This window comes from Hibiscus syriacus, unplaced genomic scaffold, assembly GCF_006381635.1.
Source record: "Hibiscus syriacus cultivar Baekdansim isolate YM2019G1 unplaced genomic scaffold, ASM638163v2 tig00007099_pilon, whole genome shotgun sequence".
In the NCBI taxonomy this organism is placed as follows: domain Eukaryota; kingdom Viridiplantae; phylum Streptophyta; class Magnoliopsida; order Malvales; family Malvaceae; genus Hibiscus; species Hibiscus syriacus.
The window spans coordinates 72,803-94,941 of record NW_024062127.1 but is presented as its reverse complement, the minus strand read 5'-3'; the positions used below and the strand labels follow the sequence as shown (position 1 = coordinate 94,941).

Genomic DNA, 22,139 nt, shown 5'->3' with positions numbered 1-22,139 from the left:
AAGATTATATATATATATATATTAAAAGAAAACACAAAAAATTTGAAATAACCTCAAAACTTTGAAAATCTTCATTTCAACCCTTAAATCCATGTCGGTTATTGCCCTTTACCGTCGATGAAGTTGCACCCGACCTCACCTCCCCCCGACTACTAAAACCCCTATGAAATCGTGACCGACGGAGAATCAACGTTTCATACCCCTCAAATCCTAGGATGAAAATCGTGATCCCACGCAATTTCGACAGTTAATCACCGGTAAATACGACATCATATAACTAAGAGGATGACATGGACTACGTTAGCGGTGGCGGTGGGTTAAGGTTATGATTTGTGGATTTAAGGATTCTGGGACTTTTTATAGTTTAAGAGAAATTAGGGGTATTTTTATAAAATATAATAATATATTTTTAAAAAATAAATTTCAAAATATCATATTGTGACACGTGTCACTTAACGGAGAAAATTAACGCCGTTGACAACCCGGGCACCTAAAATAATAACGTTTATAACATTAGACATCGAATGAGTCAAAAAGTAGTTTAGACATCTATTAAAAAATGGTACAGTTTAAACACTTATTTTAGTATTAAAGAAATATATATATATATATACCGAAGAGTGTCCGGGTTAAGCAATGGCCAAGAACTCAATGTTGGATATAAAAATAATTCTAGAGAAAAATAAAAAGAAAAAAAACATATTAAGACAAAAATAGAAAAGGAAAAGAAATTATGTATCAACTTAACCAACAAATTATTTTAATAGAAATACGATCATATATTTTTATTTTGTTCTATTATATATTATTTTTTAAGAGATCACATTCTACTATTTTACTTACGGCCCAAAAAGGATCAGGATCGGGATTGTATATATATATATATACAGTCCCGGTCCTTATCCTTTCATAAATGTGAAATGCATGCTATATATATATTTTGTTTCCTTCGGGTTTATCATTGTCTTGCGAAGGCAAGTAGCTTTCATAAATGTGAAATGCATGCCATATATATATATATATATATTTGTTAAGCCCTATGATTATACATTGTGTCATTGCCACTACACGTATGGATAAGATTTAGGCAAACAGCCAATCACAATTTGACGCGTGCTAAATAATTTATCTATAATAATGCGTCGTCCTCCTCCCATTTGGAAAGCAAAACAGGTTGTCTATTCTATTCCCATAAAAATCGAAGCTGAGCAAGTCATGAAGGTGTTGGTTATCGCAGTGCTATTGGCCTGCTGGGCATCCGCGGTGGAACCACAACAACCCCCCATTTATAAGGTGAGATTCACCGCCACGGACGCCACCAAAAGCACGTACGATGTGTTTATGAACGGTCTGAGAAGCGCACTGACAGTCGATGCGAGTTCGGTGCAAGGGATACCGGTGTTGCCTTCCACCAACGATCTGAAACCTAATGATCTCCACCGGTACGTTGTGGTCGAACTCTTCACTAACAACAAGGGAAAAAACAACAAAAACGTGTCGTTAGTTATTGATGTCACCAATGTGTACATCTTGGGTTACCGACCGGGAGACGGAGCAGCGTCCTACTTCTTTAACACTGTTCCCGTGGCCGTACAAAATCTGTTCTTCCAAGGCACTACAAGAACCGATCTTAAATTCGATGGCAGCTATGATACCCTCCAGGGTAAAGCTGGAGAAGACAGAGATCAAATCCCACTGGGATTTGCCGAGCTACGCCAAAAGATTGAGAACTTGAACCATTACACGCCAAAAGCCGACATTAAAAAGGTGGCGTCAAGCCTTCTAGTTTGTCTCCAGATGATTTCTGAGGCGGCCCGGTATAAAGTCATCCAGCAGCAAATAGCTGCACTGGCACCGGCTGTTGCCGGTGGGGCTGATAAAAGTTTAAAACCAGATGGTTTAATGAAGGGGTATCAAACCAACTGGGGACAGCTCTCCACCGCCGTCCAATCTGCAAAGCCGGATGGAAGTTTTGTGAAAAGTGTCACCGTTGCTCACCTTACTTACAGTAATGTGGCTGCTGTGCGTCCCGTTATTGCGGTACTGCTAAAAGATTCTCCGACCGCATATCATGCTGCCGCCCTTCTCGATCGGTTTATCGACCAAGCACTTACTCAGATTTAGTTCAAAGTGTGACCATGAAAGTGAAAGCACATGCAATGCCCTAGCATATATGTATCCTATCTATATGTACTGAATGAATAAATAAATGCTAGATCTTAGCATATATGTATCCTATCTATATGTACTGAATGAATAAATAAATGCTAGATCTTAGTAATCCAGCTACATTAGAGCTATCTGAATAAAAATATTATTGTCTTATTTCAATATCTGTTATAGCATTTCAAATTTTGATAATTTTTTATAACTATCGATATCCAATCTATAGATCGACTAATCCGGAGCGGATACTGCAAAGGCAATGACGATACTCATGGCCCAGTTTGTTCCATTCACAATTGCGAGGATTTGAACCACTGACCTTACTTAAGAGATTTAACGTCTTATCTCACTAAATTGTTGGTTCAAATTTTGATAATTTTAAAATCATTAAAATTAAGTTTTAATTTTATAAAATCATATTAATTTTGTTTCAAATTAATTTTAAAATCATTTCGATTTGGTTCAGGTATTTTAATTTTTAGTTCGATTTCATTTCAATTTTAAAAAATAAATATCCGATTCGATTCGGTTTTGATTTTGATTTTTCTATATGAAAACCGTTTGAATAAAATTGAACCAAATTAAAAAAATAAAAGAAAATAAGTATCCAAAACAAATTTATTTTGAATTTATTATAAGATAAATTTAAATAAATAAAATATTAAAACTAATAATATTTTTTAAATAAATTTAAATTTGTATACTTGCATTCAATTTAAGCTTTAAATTTGTTTTTTATGTCATTCGATTTCGGTTCCCATTTTCAAAAACTGACAAAGGACGGTTCGATTTATTTTTTATTCAGAAACCGAACCGAACCAAACCGAATACACTCCTAGTCTAACTTAAAAGATATCAAATTCATAACCATCTGACACTCAGAGTGAAAGTTTAGTTAAATTTACATGAGAAAATGACCAAATTAAAAAAATGAAACAAATTCCAAATTCCATGGACTAAAACCATAATTATACCAAAGGTTAATAACATGCCTCGAAAGATTTGCATTATACAGGACCATTTACACATAAGAACAAATTTACTTCAATTGTGAGTCGAAAAAACTAAAACGGGTACATAAATAATTACACTAGTCTCTCGACCTCAATAATTTCTCTAAACACAGTAGATTGCATCCCTTAGCAACATGAACAATCTCAAGAACAACCCGAAATTATGTCATTCCCTGTATAAATCTTGTCAGAAGTAGAGCAGGACCGCCTTTAACGGAGATGATTTTAGAATCGAAAAAGCATCTCATAATCTTCATAAAATGACTGTCAAATATACTTAAGAAAGGGGATGGCACTCTTCATCTTTCTAAGATTATCCTTACCGGTGCTACCTGTTAAATGCTTAACAGTTGATGGCCGGTGACTATATGAGCGAATTACTTCTTCAAAAAGTACATTCCATCTCTGAGCTCTAATTTCTCTTCAGAAACTAGACCTGATAAGAAGCTCTGCAGCTGTTGGAGTGATTTATCATATGGAGGGTCTGCTACACAGAACATCTAAAAGCAAAATGGAGTGTTAGGTTAGCAATTATGTTACTCATATTCAACTTATAGCGTGGGGCATCTTAAAATTATCTTACCTTGAGAGTATTATGAATTCGATCTAATGCCATGCTACCAAAATTTGTGAGCATACCCAAGATGAATTTCTACAATGATCCAACTTTTGGTTAGAGAGCATCATTTAGCAAAATGGCGTGGAAAACTATTTATAAGCACCACATACCTCAAATACAGTCATTTCTTTACGTAGTTGGTCCTCAACAGAAGCCACGGATCTCTCTGCCTCCTCGTCACCGGCTAAAAGCTCCTCACAATTTCCAGTATTACCACTGTTCTTACTAGCATCAATCATGCCTTTGACTAGGGTAAACACATGGTTGCTGGGATCTGTTCCTACTGATTCAGTAAGAACTCCCTGGATAGAAGATTTAGTGAGGAAAATAATTTTGTATATGGACTTCAATTTCCAATGATTCTCCTTTTGATAACCAAACAATACCAAATTTCTGCCTATTTGAAGCTTTTAGCTTCTACTTGCAAAGAAAAATACCAAGAAATTTGTACCGACAACAAATCAAACCAGAGCAGTTTATGTACTTTAACTTGAGAATAAATAACTAAAAAGCTTGCAACTAAGAGAAGGAAGATTTGCATCAACTTACTAATAAAGTTACAAACCACAATTGCAAAGAAAATTTTCTCCATTATCAATATCATGAGCGGCAAAGACATTTTTGCATTACGATATAATAACACATTGAAAATCAAGGGGTAGCCTCAGGCTATTGAGTGCCAAAAGTATAATCCATAATTTTGAACAGGAACTATTTTTTGATATGGAAGAGCATGAGTTACTTAAACATACCTTACTTAACCAAAAACTTATTCTCCTGTTCAGCACATCAACAGGGATCCCAGTAGCAGCAGCAAGATTCTTAGAGGTCCAACTGAAAGTGAATAACAAACAAACCACTATTATATGAACGATAAGATGCAAAGTGTTTAAGATTGCTGAAAGTACCTTGTTTGGTCCTGAAATTGCATTATTATTGCGGCATGCACAGGAGCGACTGTAAATTGCATTGTCTTATCCTCAAATTGCAACTCCAACTAGAACAGTTTCATTGATATAAGCATAAATGTTAGGCACGTGATATAAGGAGGAAAATAAAATAATGCAATAAGAATAATTGATACCAGAAAGAACAATCATTGGCATTCACAAATTACACTTTTTTTTTTTTTAGAGGAATAGGATGCCTCATTAAAAACCTCCCTCATAGTGGTCCTCTGCCCTAAGGTAGGATCAACTAGCGGAAGGAGGAAAAAGAGTGCATCAATTTATTGATAATAAACCAGATACATAAGGCTTAAAAACAGTCTTGCAAACTACATAAAACTTAAAAACAGTCCTGAGGGTACTTTGCTCTTAAGGCTTACACAACTGCCTAAGCAAGGACAAAAATTACCCAATTCCTTCCTTTGCTAACTTATCGGCCTCACAGTTACACCATCTAGGAATCCACCTAACAAGAGCCTAAATAGCAGAAATAATAGACACAATTTCCTTGACAAAGTTTGACAGAAAAGCAGGTGCAAGAGCTTGGTCTTTAATCCAATCCACTGCTATCTTTGAATCGCTTTCAATAATTAGCTTGCCCTTCGAAGCCCATTGTGATGAAACAAATAGGTCAATTCCTTTTTTGATAGCCTTCAGCTCTGCTAGGATAGTAGGAGAAGGACCAACACTTTCTGAAAACGAAAAAAGAATATCCCGATTCCAATCTCTGAGAATACCCCCTATTCCAACATACATACCAACCGTACTAACAGCCCCATCCACGTTCAACTTAAAAAAATCCACTGGAGGAGGACTCCAACAAATCGCCTTCCTATTCATGCCTATGAACTCTGTTAGATTATCAGCCAAAGAAAGGTCAGCAATTAAAGAATCCACCTGAATAGGGATAAGTGGATATTTTGCCAAATACCATTTGGCTAACCTTAACCGCACAGTGAAAAACAATGATAATCTATCCAACTTCTTTTCCTCAAAAATGATCTCATTTCTAATCTTCCATATTGACCACAAGACTGCCCCCGGAATAAACTTCCACATAGCAGATTTAGGATTCACATCAGCCCAAGAACTAAGCAGCGAAGGAGGGTCTGGCGGTAAAACTAACCGAAAACCCCAATACCCTATAATCTTATACCAAAGTTCCCACGAAACTCGACATGAAATGAAAAGATGCTGGATTGATTCATCCTGCAGGTTACAAAGTGGACAAAGAATGTTCTCCCCTAAAGGAACCCCTCTTCTCAACAATTCAACTCTAACAGCAACTTTTTGATGGGACAATTACCAAATGAAGGATTCTACTCTAGGAGGAACTAAGCCCGACCATACACAGTTACTCCAAAATAAAGATTCATCATTACAATTATAAAGAGCTTTCCTGCAAGCTTTAACAGAAAACAGCCCGACATTCAACCCATTCTACAACAACCCATCATCCAATGACTCAATAAGTTTAACATTTTTCAGCCTATCCAACAGCTCTACCAACTGCTCCACCTCCCAATCACATAGATTCCTCCTAGTCTTCACACACCATTCCCATCCGGTTGAATCAAAACTCCCAAAGTCTGCAACATTACCCGTTTTATTAGTAGAAAGGGAAAAATTCTTGGAAAAAGAAATTTCAAAGGAAACTCCCCAAGCCATGTATCACACCAAAAGGATATAGATTTCCCATTCCCAATTTGTATCTTTGCATGAGATCTAAGACAACCTCCGATGGTATCATCCTTCATGAAGTTATTAACAATTCCCCTCCACATCCAAGAGTCATTTTGAGAAATAGCCTTGTTAATATCCATGGTCTGACAGCTGACATTGTGTTTACAACATAAGAATCTCTTCAACATCGAATTTTTGTCATTTGCAAATTTCCAAATCCACTTACCCAACAAAGCTCGGTTTGAAACATTCAAATCAACAACGCCTAAACCACCACCACTCAACGGTTTGCAAATTTTATCCCAACTCACCCAGTGAATTTTCTTCTTTCCATCCCCTCCACCCCATAAAAAATTCGACATCATGGAATTTAACCGGTGAGAAATAGTAGAAGGCATCTTAAAAATGGATAGGTAAAAAAATAGGTAGGGAAGATAAAACCGAGTTAATAAGTACTAGCCTACCGGCCATAGATAGAGAATTAGCTTTCCAGCCTGCCAATTTCTTGCTGAAATTTTCAAAGGCCGGTTCCCAAAGCTTTGCCGAGTTCTTTTTCTCCCCTAAAGGTAGACCTAAGTAAACAGTCGGGAATGAATCAACAGAGCAGCCAATATCCCTAGCCCAAACATCAAGGATGTCACTCTCCACATTAATCCCATACAGCTTGCTTTTTGCTAAATTCAGTTGGAGCCCCGTCAATAAACCAAAAATCCTCAAAACTCTTCTAACATTCTTTATCTGAGTAATTGAATCTCGACAAAAAATAATTAAATCATCTGCAAACTGCAGGTGAGACAAAGTAAAAGAGTTTTGACTGTTTCCAAAAGAAAACCCCTGAAAAAGACCCAAGTCCACTGCTTTCAACAGCATCAAATGTAGTAATTCCCCAACCATGTTAAACAAAAGAGGAGAAAGGCTGCAACCTTGCCTCAAACCTTTAGCAATAGGGAACTCTTCAGTAGGAGAACCATTCACTAGAACCGAGATAGAAGCCGTTGAAATGCACTGTTTGATCCAAGAACACCACCTCTCGCCGAATCCCATCTTTATCATTAACTTTTGCAGAATCTGCCACTCCACAGTGTCGTAGGCTCTGCTAAAATCCACTTTAAATACAACCCCATTAAGTCCTTGCTTCCTCCAAGAATCAATACCTTCGTTAGCTAAACATGCACAATCTAACAATTGCCTTCCCAGAATAAAAGCAAACTGTGACAGACTAATAATATCATCGATACACGATATTAGTCTCTTGGAAAGAACTTTTGACAGAATTTTGTACAGGCTGCCCACAAGACTAATAGGTCTATAGTCTTCAATACACTCAGGATTACCTTTCTTAGGAATCAAGGTAATAAATGCATGATTAACTCCATGAACCCACTTCTTTCCTTTATAGAAATCTGAGAAAAACTCCATGATCTGATTCTTAAGAATTTTCCAGTATTTCTTGTAAAAACCCATGGTAAAACCATCCGGTCCAGGAGCTTTAGTACTATCCGAAGAAGAAATTGCTTGCCATATTTCTTGTTCCGAAAATTCCTCCAAATATGCGCATTGAGATGTTGTTAACTGTGCAAAATCCAAATTCAAGTCCTCTGCCTCCAAGGCCGAATTGGAGTTGTATGCAGACTTGAAAAAAATTATACACACTTTCTTTTATTTTTCCCGCATCCGAAATTAAAACTCCATCAATTTTCAATGAATGAATGGAGTTTACTCTATTCCTTCTCATAGCACTTAGATGAAAGAACTTAGTATTTCTGTCTCCACCCTTAATCCACCTACTTCTGGACTTTTGATACCAAATGCTCTCCTTGATCCTAAACAACCTCCACAGCTCATTTTTGCAGTCAACCCACTGATCCCATTCACCCTTAGATAAGATTCGACATTGAGACTTTCTTTCCAATTCATGTATCTTCCCTTCAAGCATCGAAATTGAATCTGACAACCCAAATTGATTACCTCCAGGCCATCTTTTAATCTGTTTTTTAGCAGCCTGTAGCATCCTAAAAATCCCCCCATTATTCCTCTTCTTCTTCTCAACAAACACCAAGTCTTCTACCCATCCACCAAAACCTTTTTCCTCTAAAAGGTAATTAAAAAATCTAAAAGGTTTAGGGCCCCAATTGATACTAACATCTTCCAACAAAATTGGATTGTGATCAGAAATAGAATTTGATAGAAGGGACTGTGAGATCTTAGGAAAATTGTTTAGGAAACTACCACTAATTAGGAAGCGGTCTAGTCTAACCCATGTAGAATCTTCTCTATTGCTACACCATGTGAAAGTCCCTCCTGACATCGGCAAATCAATAAGATTTGCCTGTTGCACAAAAGATCTGAAAATATCAATTGTATGTCAATTCTGTGATTTCCCATTTTTTTCTTGCGGATCAAGATACGCATTAAAATCACCCCCTATACAAACCGGTAGATCCAACAAACGAACAAAATCTAACAACTCCCCATAAAATTCATCTTTTTCAGATTCAATAACAGGACCATAGACATTAATAAAAGCGAATTCCTCTTGGTCATTCATATAATTTCCCACCAGTGCCAAGAACCTATTGTGCACATGCTTATTTGTAACTTTGAACACATTTTCATTCCACATAGAAATCAAACCACCCTTTGACCCCTGTGCTGGAGACACCATCACCTCCTTTAGGAAATTTCCTCCAATCTTCCTAGTAATCGATACATGACATTTTTCTAACTTTGATTCTTGGATAAAAAGCAGAACTGGTCTAACCTTCTTTACTAGCCTTGCAACAGCAATATATTTCTCTCCTCCCTAACCCTCTAATGTTCCAAGATAAAATGTTTAATCTATTCATCAAAAAACAACACTCCCACAACCAAAAACCAACTCTCCAAACAGCAAAAAAGTGAGACTCTGCAAATCATCCATCCCTTGCTGAGTCAGACCCATCTTCCAGGCTTAAAATTTTTTCTATGAAAGTCTTCTTACCTTCCTTGAACGAAAGGCCTAACACCTGACAAACTTCCCAAGTAACCATTGCTTCCTCCACCACCTTCGAGAATTGAGGTGAAAAGACAATAGGTGAATTAACCAGATCCACTGCTTCCCTAGTTAAAACTCTTCTCGCCCTTCTTTTAGTTCTTTTTGTCCCTGTAGCGGGAATAATACCTACTTCCACAACCTCTGAGGAGCTATTCCTAATAAATGGTACCACAGAAGAGTTCTGATTATTAGCAGAATTAATAGCCTTTTCCAACCCACTTCCCATTTTATCTGAAGAAAACTGCTGAAAGTCTTCTTTTCTAGACAAGAGTTCTTTCTGTTCATTTCCAACCCAGTGATTTCTCACCCTCGATCTACTATAAAATCTTCTATAGCTGGCCATTCTCCTCCTCTCTATTGGCACACTTTTAGAAGAAAGAAATCTTCTATGCTGAATCAACGTTCTGCCTCTTGAAGAAAACTGTGAGGATTCCTGATTAGGAGCTGACTGCATTAAATTAGGATTTAAAGGCTCAATTTCTTCACAGTCCTCAAAATTCATTGAATTTCTCTTCTTCTCACAAAAAGAAGAATCACTACCCGCATTGAGAATCACTTGATTGACATCCTTAACCATTCTCAACTTCTTTTGAACAGTTCTATTGTTATCTATAGCTTCATCCCTCACTACATCTGTATCTTGCTCTTGAAAATCAGACAAAGGCTGATCATTTTTTTTATTTACTGCCCTGGCCCAATTCAACTTCACAGCAGGGCCCGTTGGGAAAATTTTTGTTATAGGAGAAAGATACTCCCCATTTGAATCAGAATGGGCTTGGATACTCTGGTCCACAGCCTCTCGCAGCCCAATTCCTGCATAGTCCCCACAATAGTTAAAATCAAATTCAAATTTGTCTGACACCCCATTAACATTGGGCAGAGTGACAGACTTCTTTTTCAAATAATGTTCCCCATCTTCTTCTGACATCCTCCTTTCTAGACTGGTCTGAAGCCACATGTCTACCTTTGACCGAAATCCTTCTTCTAAATTTTCCCTGTTGTCTTCTTCCTTCTCTAAGTTTCTACCATCGTCCCCCTTTGACACATCGTTATTGCAGCTGTTATATGAAAAATTCTGCCTCACGACTCCAAAATCTTCAGAGATAGGATTACACCTGGTACCCACATTAATTTTAACTTTAAAGGATCTGCCATAAGAACCCACAATAACCGATTCTTGTACATCAAAAGGGCTTGCAACCCTTAACAACATTTTAGCCGAAGAAAGATCATCTCTATTTCTTGTTTCCTCCAGGATACTCACAACCTTTCCCCATTTTTCACCAAGATTCTCCAAAAAAGGAACACTCCAACTAAGAAGCGGTAAACCAACCAACTCGACCAAGCAATAAGCCAAAGGAACTCCATCTTCACTCAACAACGGATCTACCCAATCAAACCAGCAGTATAGTTTCTCTCGGAGACTCGACCATGCCTCTAAAAACTCTTCATTTGTGTTGTACATAATAATGCTGGCATTCCTGATATATCCCCACCTTATTATCTTAACCTGGAATCCCTCCTTTGCCAAAGCTCTCTTCACCATATCAGGCTGAAAGGGATCTTTGATAACCCCTGTTAAGGAGTTTTTCACCCAGCAAAAATCATCTGATGGGATATGCATATCCCAAACATTTCTTATTCCATTTGCATTCTTCTGACCTCCCTTATTCACCATATTACCTGGATCCACGCTCCTACTGTTGACCACATTCACAACCTCCTTATACGATCTTTCATCTCTCAAACTTCTCGGTTTCTCCAACTCAGCCTGCAGTTCACCATTAACCTCTCTACCCAGCTTAAAACCATGCAACTGATTTCTTTTTACCTATGCTTCTCTTTTTCTGCCCCTCTTGTACTTTGCAATCCCCACTAAGACTCTCTTCCCATCAATCAGCGTACCGTTTACATTATGAACTGCTCTTCTGCAACCTACCTCCTTCGCAAATTGCACAAAGGCAAATGTGGATGACTTATAATTTGGTTTAGACATAAAACTTGGAATATAAACCCTCACTATTTTTCCATAATGGTTAAAAATCTCTCTTAACTCAAATCTAGTAACTCTCGTACTAAGATTGTCAACAAAGACAGTCCATTCCTCACCAGAGGACGAACTACCAAACAAACTCGCTCTTTTTCTCTCTCTACTTTTCTCACTCATTGTTTTTTTATGGATTTTAAGTTATACAAATTACACTTTAAGAGACCTAACCTTGACCGTTCCAAGATTTTTCTTCCAAAGTAGCTTTCTAGGAGTTTTGATTTCATGAAACCTTCTTGCATAATCAGAGAGCAGTTGATCAACGGAATCAGGAATGATAAGGGCTTCTTCCTGAAAATTTTCAGAACATTAATGAAAAGTATACCAAAATAATTTGAAATACTAGATTACTTCAACAAAAAAAATGGATTTTGGTAAGTTACATAAGCATGGGCAACAAGGAAACTACAAGTTTCTTGGACACAACCATATTCTACATCTGAATTGCCTTCTTTGGACAAACACCATCCTCCACAGGTTTCTCTTGCATATTTTTACAAAGTCATTAAAATTATACCCCATTTCAGGCCATCAATTTATGTTCTCTTCACAGATATGGTCTTTATGAACATCAAAGGAGAAATGAAAAAGAGGAAAATATGAAACAAAAGGTGGCATGATAGATTACACGTTAAGAAGATTGATTAAAAATTCAATTCTCTCAATTTCTTTGGTATAATTGATTCCCTAGGCTGTTTTTTGTTGGTGCTCTTCTTAATGCTTTTACTTCTCTAAATAGCATGAATTGAATATAAGGGAGCAATACCAAAAAGTAAAAGCACAAATCAAACAGAGCTCTAACTATCATGTATTAGCCCTTCCTCTGATCAAATAATATCTTCGCCAAAAGAGCACTTAGGCTTTGGCAAATAATAAACTTAAAGCCGAAAGGCGAAAGGGAAAAAGCATATTGTAAATGTTATTTTGAGATGTTTTAAACCTTTTCCTACCACCAATAACAAAGTGCAAAATAACTTTTAATAATTGAATGCAAAAAATAACCAATATCAAAGAAGCACATGCCTGGATTGGAGGCCAGAAATTTGAAGATATGATTGTAGCATCAAGATTATCCAAGGAAATACCAGCCTCTGATGAATGTGGATCTTAGAATTTCAACAAAAGTTAAACAGATTAGGATAGAAGGTAGAATAAGTAGCTCCCAAGCTATCCATATCTAAAACTTCTACAAAACCAGGGAATACCTATTTGAGATGTTTTATTAATGGTTGCTTTAATGTTGGTATTTGTCCTCTTGGAATCAATCAAATCATTAAGCATGATTTCACATTTCTGCATGCTACTCTCACCAAAATGTATCTGAAAAACAAGAATATGCAAAAGAGCAAGTTTTAAAAGAAACATTGAACAGGGGAAAATAGAATAGAATGATTACAATAACAACCTTGAGGAGTTCTACAGTCCGTATCTCCGAGTCAATGTCATAATCCGATTTGTTCAGAAGTTTTTCAGCAAGCATAACACGGTATTCATTAACAAGTTGGTCCTTTGAACCAATTATGCCAACAATCATTCCAAGTATGTCAATCTTCCTTCTATTTCGGCTACCTTTTAATGGGTCAGCCTCAACAGGGTCGGGTTCCCAGCTGAACAAGAAAGAACTCTCAGAGTCGCAAGTCAACATGACAAATATGACAGCATAGCTCACATACATGTAAATTATAGTTGTCAATAACAGCTATAGCCGTATACATACCGTTGTGCATCAATCCAAGCTTGCTTGTCATCTGTATTAAAATCATCGTCGATTACAACATTTTCTTGATTTTCTTCATCTCTATTTAATTCCTCAAGAAGGCTATCTCCACTGTTTCCAGATCCATTTGGATTACCGCTAGTGCCATCTGTAAGCATGGTCACAATGCACTTTATGGTGTCTTTTCTTCCCCTCAAGTAGTCCCTTATTGGTTCACCAACAGCTTCAAGAAAAACACCAGCTGGGTCTATGGTCCGGAGTGCCTTGATTGTTGAAACATATTGATGTAATATGTCATTGGTTGAGGCACCCGCAGTAAGTAAGCGGTATCTTAGAGCAGAAATAAAAGATTCAACCAGCTTAGAGTGCTGTCCAGTATATTCAAGACACTGCTTCAAGTCCTCAATTGCAGGAGAACTGTAATAGTCCGGAATAATTTAAACATTGAGGAATTTCTACTAATATTTTATATAGCATCACCAACATCCATTCAAGCAATGAACAAATAAAACAAAAAGGCAGTACCGTAAGTTATATATAACTCCCTCTGTCTTCTTTCACCCCAAATCCAGAGGGAGGAGAAAGGGTGGGGGAGGGGACAACCCCTCTAGGGGGAAATTCTTTTAAGAATGTTACAAATCAATGCAAAAATTCTCTCTTTACCCCCTTCGGTGCAAAAGGATTTGAGCTACATAACGAGATGTAACTGTGTCCCTATCAAACCTCACCCTGCCCGCAAAAGTCAGAACTATATCTTCCTTGGAAAGAGAACTATTCAAACTCATCAAGATTCACCTGGTTGAACTGCAGGAAAAATGAAAACTGAATAGAAAAAGTGTTACCTCTCAGGATAGTCAACAATAATCTCAAACAGTTTGGCAATCCTTAAGTCTTGCAATGTTTCATAAGCAAAATACTCTAGCCGCAATTTCCATCTAATAAGTCCTTCTGATGGAGTATTTGCTCCAAAATAGCATGAAGATAGCTGTGAAGCCAGAGGTGATTTGCTACCAGGTGAATGTTGGGCAAAACCAGTAGAATCACCAAGATAGGCAAGCAATGCATTCAGGAATTGCAGAGGAACAACCTGTGCAATATTCTCCAAATGTAAGAAATAATCTCCCAGTAACTTAACCATGACTTCTTACAGTTGTTTTCAATGAAAAGGGAAAATGTGAAGGATTCATAAACATCAAAAACAACCTGTATCCAACCCTTAATGGAATCCAAAACAGAACTCCGGTAATCATCACCAGCCAGATCATGTACTTTAGCCTGTATGCAAATAAGGAATGCTATTTCAAATAATATAAATTTATAAAGCTTGAAACATGACATAACATAACATTTTCTTAAAAAGAATAATTAAAAAAAGACATACAAATTTCCATAGCAAATGATCAGATTACTATATTGAGCTCAATGAGATAAGCTGTGCATTACATATTTTAAAATAAATAACAAGCCCACCTTCAGAAGCATGAAGATAGCAGAAGCATAGGCATCTTCAGTCATGGATGTGAATCCAAGATTTCGAAGATCACGAACAACCTTCCCAATGTTCTTCACCAATTTATTGTTCTCGGGAAACTTGTCATGGGAATAGCACTTGTCGATGTCCATTTCACCAGTTCGATACTTAATCTTTTCATCCAAATCCATCTCATCTCTATCTCGTTGCTCATTTTCCTCATTCAATTCTCCATCCATTATGGTATTCAACTCATCAAGCCTTCCCTTAAAATAAAAGTGAAGCACCTCTAACAAAATCAATGAAATTATCAGCTAATAATCAAATAATAAACCCAGTTATGCATAAAACTTTTTTTTACTAAAAAGCTTGTAATTTCTTACTGGGGAAATGTCGAGGAAGGTTGGCCATAAGCATGGAAGAAACAATTAATTGATACTTTGAAAAAAGATAATCTTTTCCCACATCAAAGTTGGGCTTTTCATCAGATGAATTATCCACATAGGACTGTAAAGCATGAACTAACATTAACAAGCATTTCTCTTTATTTTCTTTTTCTAAACAAATCTCCTCCAGAGCATTGCAAAGCACTGTTTGAATCTCATCCTCATCAATCTTATCTAAATCTTCTTCAATTTTGCTATAGTTCTCAAAATGTAGCCAAAATCTCGACGCCCCATTTTTCTCAAACGCTTCCTATAATTAAAGAAAATACAATCAACAAAAACTGATATGGAAAGAGACTTATATAGCTTAATCGATTATTACCTCGAGTGACCTAAGAAAATAGTCCAGAGCGAGACTACGGAGGCCGTTTTTGCAGAGAGTTTGAACGTGGGAAACGAAGTCGTGTTCGACGGAGAGATCGCTCGAGCCGTTGAGGAGAGATTTAGCAGCAGCGCAGAAACCGTCGTAGCTTTGGAGGATTTCTTGGAGGGTGTCGTCATTGGGACTCATCAAAGTCCCTAGATTGCCCACTGGAGAAGAAGTTAATGCCTCCATCATTGACGATAATTATGATAAAATAACTCAATGTTTTCTCCTTGCTTCGAAAACACTAGCTTAAGCCTTACTGCCTCAGCTTGGAACTGAACGCTGGAATTTTTAGTTCCATTTTCCTTTTAGAATTCTTCTTTACCGCCACTGCCCATGAAACGCGTTGCTCTACTTCCACCAAAACGACGCATGGAATGTGTCGTTTTGTGTTTTAAAATCGAATGGCAAAATGCATCATAGGTTCCAGCACTTTGAAAAAAAAAACCAATGTGGCCTTCAAATTATTTTTCTGTCAATGTGACCCTTCAACTTAGAAAATAAATCCAATTTAACCTTTTGACCGATGTTCTTTCGTTGTTGACTAATATAGTGCTGACATGGCAGTTCACTGTACTGACATGGCGGTTCATGATGCTGACATGGCAGTCCACTGTGGTTGATAATGTGACGGATGATATGACAAATTAACTAAAATGGTAACTCAAATATGGCAGATTAACTGCCACATCAGCATCATAGACCGTCATGTCAGCACTGTGAACTGTCACGCCAGCACCATAGCGGTCAACTACAAAAAAAAAAGTTAGTCAAAGGGCTACATTGGATTTGTTTTCTGAGTTGGAGGGTCATATTGAGAAAAAAATAATATAAAGCGTACATTGATATTTTTTCAAAAATATATGGAATTCTGATTTCTTTCAATCGAATCACTTTTATTCCAATTGTGATTTTAATCCATCCACGTTCCTCAAACTAATTTGACATAAATCAATGGATTAATAACATTTTTTACCCTCTTATAATATTTTATTTTTCATCCAGTTTTATGAATGATTTTGGGTATGGATTGCCCAAGTATGATATTTATGATGATGAATTCTAAATATTTACAGTTATTATATGATTTTCAGTTATCAGATATTTATAGTTATTAGATAATTTTCAGTTATCAAATGTTTTACAGTTATCAAACGTAGATTAATAAATTATTTTATGATGATAAATATAAGTTCATTGTATGTTGCATTGAGAGTCGTATGTACATTTGACATGCCATTAAGTGAGTGCTTATCAATTATCAGTTATCAGATCTACTACATTCGCGTATCAATGTTTAGCACTGTTAGTGCTCAGGTTATAAAAGCACTGAAGTGCATCATATCGCAGTTTCAGTTATGATTTGACATCGTGTTGTGTCGAGTGTGCTACTTATACTTACATACATTGTATTCTCTTACATATACATTGAGCTATAACAATAAGTGTGAATGTTATGACAATATATAAAAGAAAATAACATATAATTGAAAAGAAAGTTATGAAATATGTTCGAATGAAAAGAAAAAAAAACTATTTATGATATTTAATGATGAATTACATGATTTTTGATACAATCATGAGATGATGATTTTAACGTTTTCATAAGGAAAATGGTCTGACTAGTTCGGTTTGAAGTTTTAATTGTTTTTTATTTAAATTTCCAATTTATTATTTATATTTTATGGATTTTATGTTTTAGCTATATTTCTGCCTCGTTAAGTTTTACTTAACGTGTGATGATTTTCATGCGTATTTTCGAATAAAGTAGTGGATGTGAAGTGATGAGTTTGTTAGCATCTTATGGAAAATCAAACCTAGTGACAGTATCAGTTAGACATCCTAACTTTGACTTATTAGTGACATGTATATTATATCTGTTGGGTTGCTTTATCATATTTATTTTAAAAGAGTTTGTGAGAGAATAATATAAATGTTATATTTTAAATGGTTTAAAATTGAGCGGTATTAGGCAGTTGTATTTGGATATGAAACAACACTGAACTACCTAATTACTGACTGAAATCGGATTAGTTTCAATGATCAAACAATATTTTTATAAATTTATATGATTAAGGAAAAAACTTTTTTAAAAATAAAAAGGAAATTATTAAATGAAACAAAAATTTTAAACAACTTAAGTTCAGTCAATGTCAGTTGAGTTGATATGATATATTTATTACGAGACATATACGAGATAAGGGTGTTACAATAAACGTATCTTTTCACAATCCATGCATGGCCAAAACTTGATCAAACCAGGCTTAAAATCAAGCTCATCTCAGTCTCGATCGTCTTCCACTCATCGGGTTTCCTGATAAGGGGTCGCTCTACTTCATCCCATGAAAAGTAAGGGTTGAAAAGAGGGCCATGGACTGCTGAAGAAGACCAAAGACTCACCTCTTATATCCAACAACATGGCCATGGAACTTGGAAGCTGGAGCTCCTTGCCTGAGAAAGCAGGTGATTTGATTTATGAGCTTAAATTTTATCTTCTTTTTATCACGTTTAATCTTTTGGTTATTTTGTTTTTAGGGTTAAAGCGTTGTGGTAAGAGTTGTAGGTTGAGATGGATTAACTATCTACGACCTGATATCAAGAGAGGAATGTTCAGAGTCCAGGAAGAACAAACCATTATTCAGCTCCATGCTTTTCTTGGCAACAGGTGATCATTAAGATTCCAGTCTTTTTTTCTTGTTTGATCTTAAAAAGAAACACGTGGAGCTTTGAATTGTGTTTTTTTGTTTTGGTTTTATAATTTTAGATGGTCAGCTATAGCAGTTCATTTGTCGAAGAGAACTGATAATGAGATCAAGAACCACTGGAACACTCATCTGAAGAAGAGGCTAATCAAGATGGGGATTGATCCCGTGACCCACAAGCCTCGGGTCGATGCACTCGGCTCGTTCGGCCACGGATGTCACGATGCGAATGTAAACCATATGCCACGTGATTTGCCGAATCTCGGCCGAACCCAACCGAAGATCCACTCCGGGACTGATCCGGTGATCCCTTACCTATAAGCAAGCCGAGACAGAAGTGTCTCGATGTGCTCAAAGCATGGCAAGGTATGGTTACCGGATTGTTTAACTTCCCAAACCAAGACAACATTGGCTCTCCAACCTCGATGTTGAACTCCTCGAGTGCTCCGATTCAAGTTTCGATTGGCGAAACCGTCGCGGATTGTAATGCCGCCGATCATTTATATACATGAAATGAATTGGTTTACGTGGATGAATGGAAACGTACTAATCAAATGCAAGAACTAGAAGACTGGATGGATGAGTCTACGTTGTCGTCGATGGCATTAACGCAAGTGTTGACGACGTACGCATCAGAAAATGCATGGTCTACCGATAACGTAGCGGCGGCAGCTGCAGATTTTAAGGAGGTCTCATCAGAATCAGATGCTTTGATTGGTATTCCAGTTTCGTTTTCATCAATGGAAGTTGAAGCATCAAATGGAAGCTACACAATAGCCGATAATGGTAGCCATAGTGGCTGGATGTTAGAGTAATAATGTATCACCATTTTGTAATACTGTGCAGTACGATGGCCGTTTTGTTTTGTCAATCACTGCGAATCGGCATAGTTTATGCATGCATGCAATGATTAATCATTTCATTTCGAACATAATTCTGAACCAGACTGCTAATTATTTTTGAACGTCAATGTAACGATTAATGATCATTTCGAACGTTTCATGCACAAGAGAAACCTAGATCAATAAATCTTGAAACTTATATATATGATGCTAATTATTTTCAACACAGATTTCCTGGTGAGTCTATTTGTATCACACGGGCTATCAGACTCGTCCATTAATAAGTGTAATTTGTGATACGTCATATGATCTCAAAATTTAGGATCACACACTTTAAAAATAACACATTGATCCAAAAAATATATTTTTCCTATTATACGGAAGTGTGAAGAAAATTCAACAAAGAATATTTAATTTCATATGTTCGAAAATTTTCTATTTTATAAAAAAAAAAATCATAATACGATAAATTTAGATATTTTATAATTTCATCATCGACTATAACACATGTCTTTAACCTTTTTGAGATATGCTTAAGTTGCAGCTGCTATGATTTCGGTAGATAAGTGATCAAGACAATATATGCGTTCCTTCCAATATTCCATTATTGCACCTTATGATAATTAAGGTCCCTCCCTAGTATAGATTGGTCCACCTCAATTTGGTCATACATTTTAGGCTCGAATTTCAAGATTAGGGATATTCTCCGTTACGTTTCAATCTCAATTCAGACCTATATTTTAAGCTCGATTTTCAAGATTTGGGGTATTCTTCATTACATATCAACACCGATTCGGACATATATTGGCTCGAATTTCAATATTAAGTGATACTATCGCTACGTTTCGACCTCAATTAGTACATACTTTAATCGTTGTTTTGGGAAATGACCATCCAGTTCAGTTGGTAGAGCACAAGGTTCTAAACCTTGAGGTCGTGGGATCAAGTCCCACGGAGGGCATTTCATAATTTGGAGGTCTCCTACGGAAGCTGCTCTCAACCTGGTGTTGGAGGCAGCCTACTATCTTACCTCCCCCTTACCCCATACATATGGGAAAAAAGGGACAGCCATTTTTAATCGTTGTTTTGGATTGTGAACCTTCTTCCTGAAAAGAGGAGCTCTATATCTTAAACAGCTACAGCTTGGCTTGATGAACCGGCCGACAACGAACACGGAAACAAATATGGATAAGAAGGTCCACAGTTGTTCTATAGAGCGTGTGCTCATTATCAATTAATTAAAAATATTTTGAACATGTATCTTTGATCCGGATTCGAGTATTATAAATATTAGAGGTATGAATGTTTAATATTGAAAAATTGAGAATTTATTTTTGAATATATATCGCTTGTACTTATCTAGATCGTCAATATTTCATCAAGTAGTTGAACTAATTTATTTGGAATTCCACCCCAGTTGATTATCGTCTCTTATATATTTGCCTCCTATCACTATTTTACTCTTCACTTCCAATCAATTCTCCTCTCTTTTTCATATCCTGTCCTTTTTGTTCTTCTTCTCAACAAATCACTTCTTTTAACCATTCAGTACAAGAAAATCAAAATTCATTCACTCAACTCCCAATTCTCAGGCAGCCTGTTATTTAGTTTCGCTTCGGTTTACGGCCAAAATGCGGTGGCGGTCGTCTCTGAACAATGACAATAAGAAGGTGGCCGGCTTGAATAGAGGTCCATGGACAGCTGAAGAAGACGAAATACTAAGGGCTTACATTAAAAAACACGGCCATGGTAACTGGTGTGCCTTGCCTCAGAAAGCTGGTAATTGTTTAGCCTTATAATCATTTTGTCAGTCTTTATATGTAATATCTTGTTTAAAATTTGCATGGTTTTCGATTTGGTTTATGTATACAGGACTTCAACGATGTGGGAAGAGTTGTCGGTTGAGGTGGATTAATTACCTAAGACCTGATATTAAAAGAGGAAACTTTAGTTTACGAGAAGAACAAACCATCATTCAACTCCATGCCCTTCTTGGAAACAGGTAATTATAGCAGTTCGCTTATTGTTATTAACATTCGATGTTCATGTTTTTTGGTTTGTCCGAATTTACTTAGGTGGTCGGCCATGGTAGCTCACTTGCCGAACAGGACCGACAACGAGATCAAGAACCATTGGAATACGCACATCAAGAAAAGGCTGGTAAAGCTAGGGATCGATCCAATGACTCACAAGCCCCGCGTAGAGGCATCGGCCACTCCCTCTGGTTTGATCAAGAACAGTTCGAATCTAAGCCACATGACTCAGTGGGAGAGTGTTCGGCTCGAGGCCGAGGCTAGGATGGTCCGTGACTCGAAACAGGTCATCCCGAACCCGAATCCGATTCACCCGAAGAACAAGCACCCTGCGCTCGATCCGAATTGGATCGGTCGACCTAGGTGCCTCGACGTACTCCAAGCATGGCAAGGTGTAGTTGCAGGCATGCTCGCCTTCCCCAACCGGGGGTTCGGTTTCTCCGCCGTTGGACATACTGCCACTAGCTACACGGATGGTGAATTGGGGTTTGATGCATTGAAATGCGTTGATGGATCGAACCAACTGCATGAAATTGAGGAAACGATTAGCGATATCGACGCATGGTTTGAGGACTCATTTAGGGTTGAAAATTATGAAAATGCCGAAGGTTCGGCTTTGGATGTACCGATGGTTTGGGATAACGTGCATGATCTGGTGAACTCTTTATCATCTGATATATCTGTATTTTGCTCGTAATCTAATGAGGTCGAGTAGTTATATTTATGGGGTTTGTGCTTTGTCAATAATTAATTATTTCATAATATTAAAAAAATATTAAAAAATAAATTTATTTTGTTATGAATAAATAAATCTATTTACTTGTGTAATTCTCAAAAAGTTAAATGATAACATTCGATCCTATTTCATATTATTGGCCATGATTTTTTATGACGACAAACAATATTTTAATTTAGAAAAATATGATGAAAACTACAAAATAAATTAATTAGTCTAATGGGATGAGACACTAGATTCCTTAAGCAATGTCAGATGTTCGAATCCTGACATTACGAATAGAACAAATTGGATTGGTGGTGTCACCATTGTCACT

At 36.8% G+C, this 22,139-nt stretch overlaps 3 protein-coding genes and 1 pseudogene across 3 annotated transcripts; 3 read left to right on the top strand and 1 right to left on the bottom strand.

The window, feature by feature from the left end:
• Positions 1–1,137: 1,137 nt before the first annotated feature.
• Positions 1,138–2,124, top strand: LOC120201263 (ribosome-inactivating protein cucurmosin-like). The gene has a single exon (XM_039201902.1). The coding sequence runs from the start codon at positions 1,138–1,140 to the stop codon at positions 2,122–2,124; it is 987 nt and encodes a 328-aa protein (XP_039057833.1).
• Positions 2,125–3,232: 1,108 nt separating this feature from the next.
• LOC120201272 (anaphase-promoting complex subunit 2-like) lies at positions 3,233–15,871 on the bottom strand. Its single transcript, XM_039201913.1, has 15 exons — positions 15,466–15,871; positions 15,081–15,393; positions 14,697–14,986; positions 14,430–14,501; positions 14,069–14,313; positions 13,227–13,643; positions 12,915–13,116; positions 12,715–12,829; positions 12,533–12,615; positions 11,681–11,800; positions 4,707–4,795; positions 4,551–4,632; positions 3,909–4,100; positions 3,763–3,831; positions 3,233–3,679 (listed from the first exon to the last, which is right to left on the bottom strand). The coding sequence occupies exons 1-15, from the start codon at positions 15,700–15,702 to the stop codon at positions 3,557–3,559; spliced, it is 2,649 nt and encodes an 882-aa protein (XP_039057844.1). The 5' UTR covers positions 15,703–15,871; the 3' UTR covers positions 3,233–3,556.
• A 932-nt stretch (positions 15,872–16,803) lies between these two features.
• On the top strand, positions 16,804–18,724 carry LOC120201262 (annotated as a pseudogene).
• A 1,823-nt stretch (positions 18,725–20,547) lies between these two features.
• On the top strand, positions 20,548–21,784 carry LOC120201261 (transcription factor MYB16-like). Its single transcript, XM_039201901.1, has 3 exons — positions 20,548–20,833; positions 20,927–21,056; positions 21,130–21,784. Exons 1-3 carry the CDS (start codon positions 20,686–20,688, stop codon positions 21,782–21,784), a joined length of 933 nt encoding a protein of 310 aa, XP_039057832.1. The 5' UTR covers positions 20,548–20,685.
• Positions 21,785–22,139: the final 355 nt, after the last annotated feature.

Coding starts and splice junctions, on each gene's coding strand:
- LOC120201261 (XM_039201901.1), top strand. CDS start 20,686: ATGCGGTGGCGGTCGTCTCTGAACAATGACAATAAGAAGGTGGCCGGC. Junction 20,834..20,926: donor TGCCTTGCCTCAGAAAGCTG/GTAATTGTTTAG, acceptor TTATGTATACAG/GACTTCAACGATGTGGGAAG. Junction 21,057..21,129: donor CATGCCCTTCTTGGAAACAG/GTAATTATAGCA, acceptor GAATTTACTTAG/GTGGTCGGCCATGGTAGCTC.
- LOC120201272 (XM_039201913.1), bottom strand. CDS start 15,702: ATGATGGAGGCATTAACTTCTTCTCCAGTGGGCAATCTAGGGACTTTG. Junction 14,987..15,080: donor CCTTCCTCGACATTTCCCCA/GTAAGAAATTAC, acceptor TGATTTTGTTAG/AGGTGCTTCACTTTTATTTT. Junction 12,616..12,714: donor TAATAAAACATCTCAAATAG/GTATTCCCTGGT, acceptor TGAAATTCTAAG/ATCCACATTCATCAGAGGCT.
- LOC120201263 (XM_039201902.1), top strand. CDS start 1,138: ATGCGTCGTCCTCCTCCCATTTGGAAAGCAAAACAGGTTGTCTATTCT.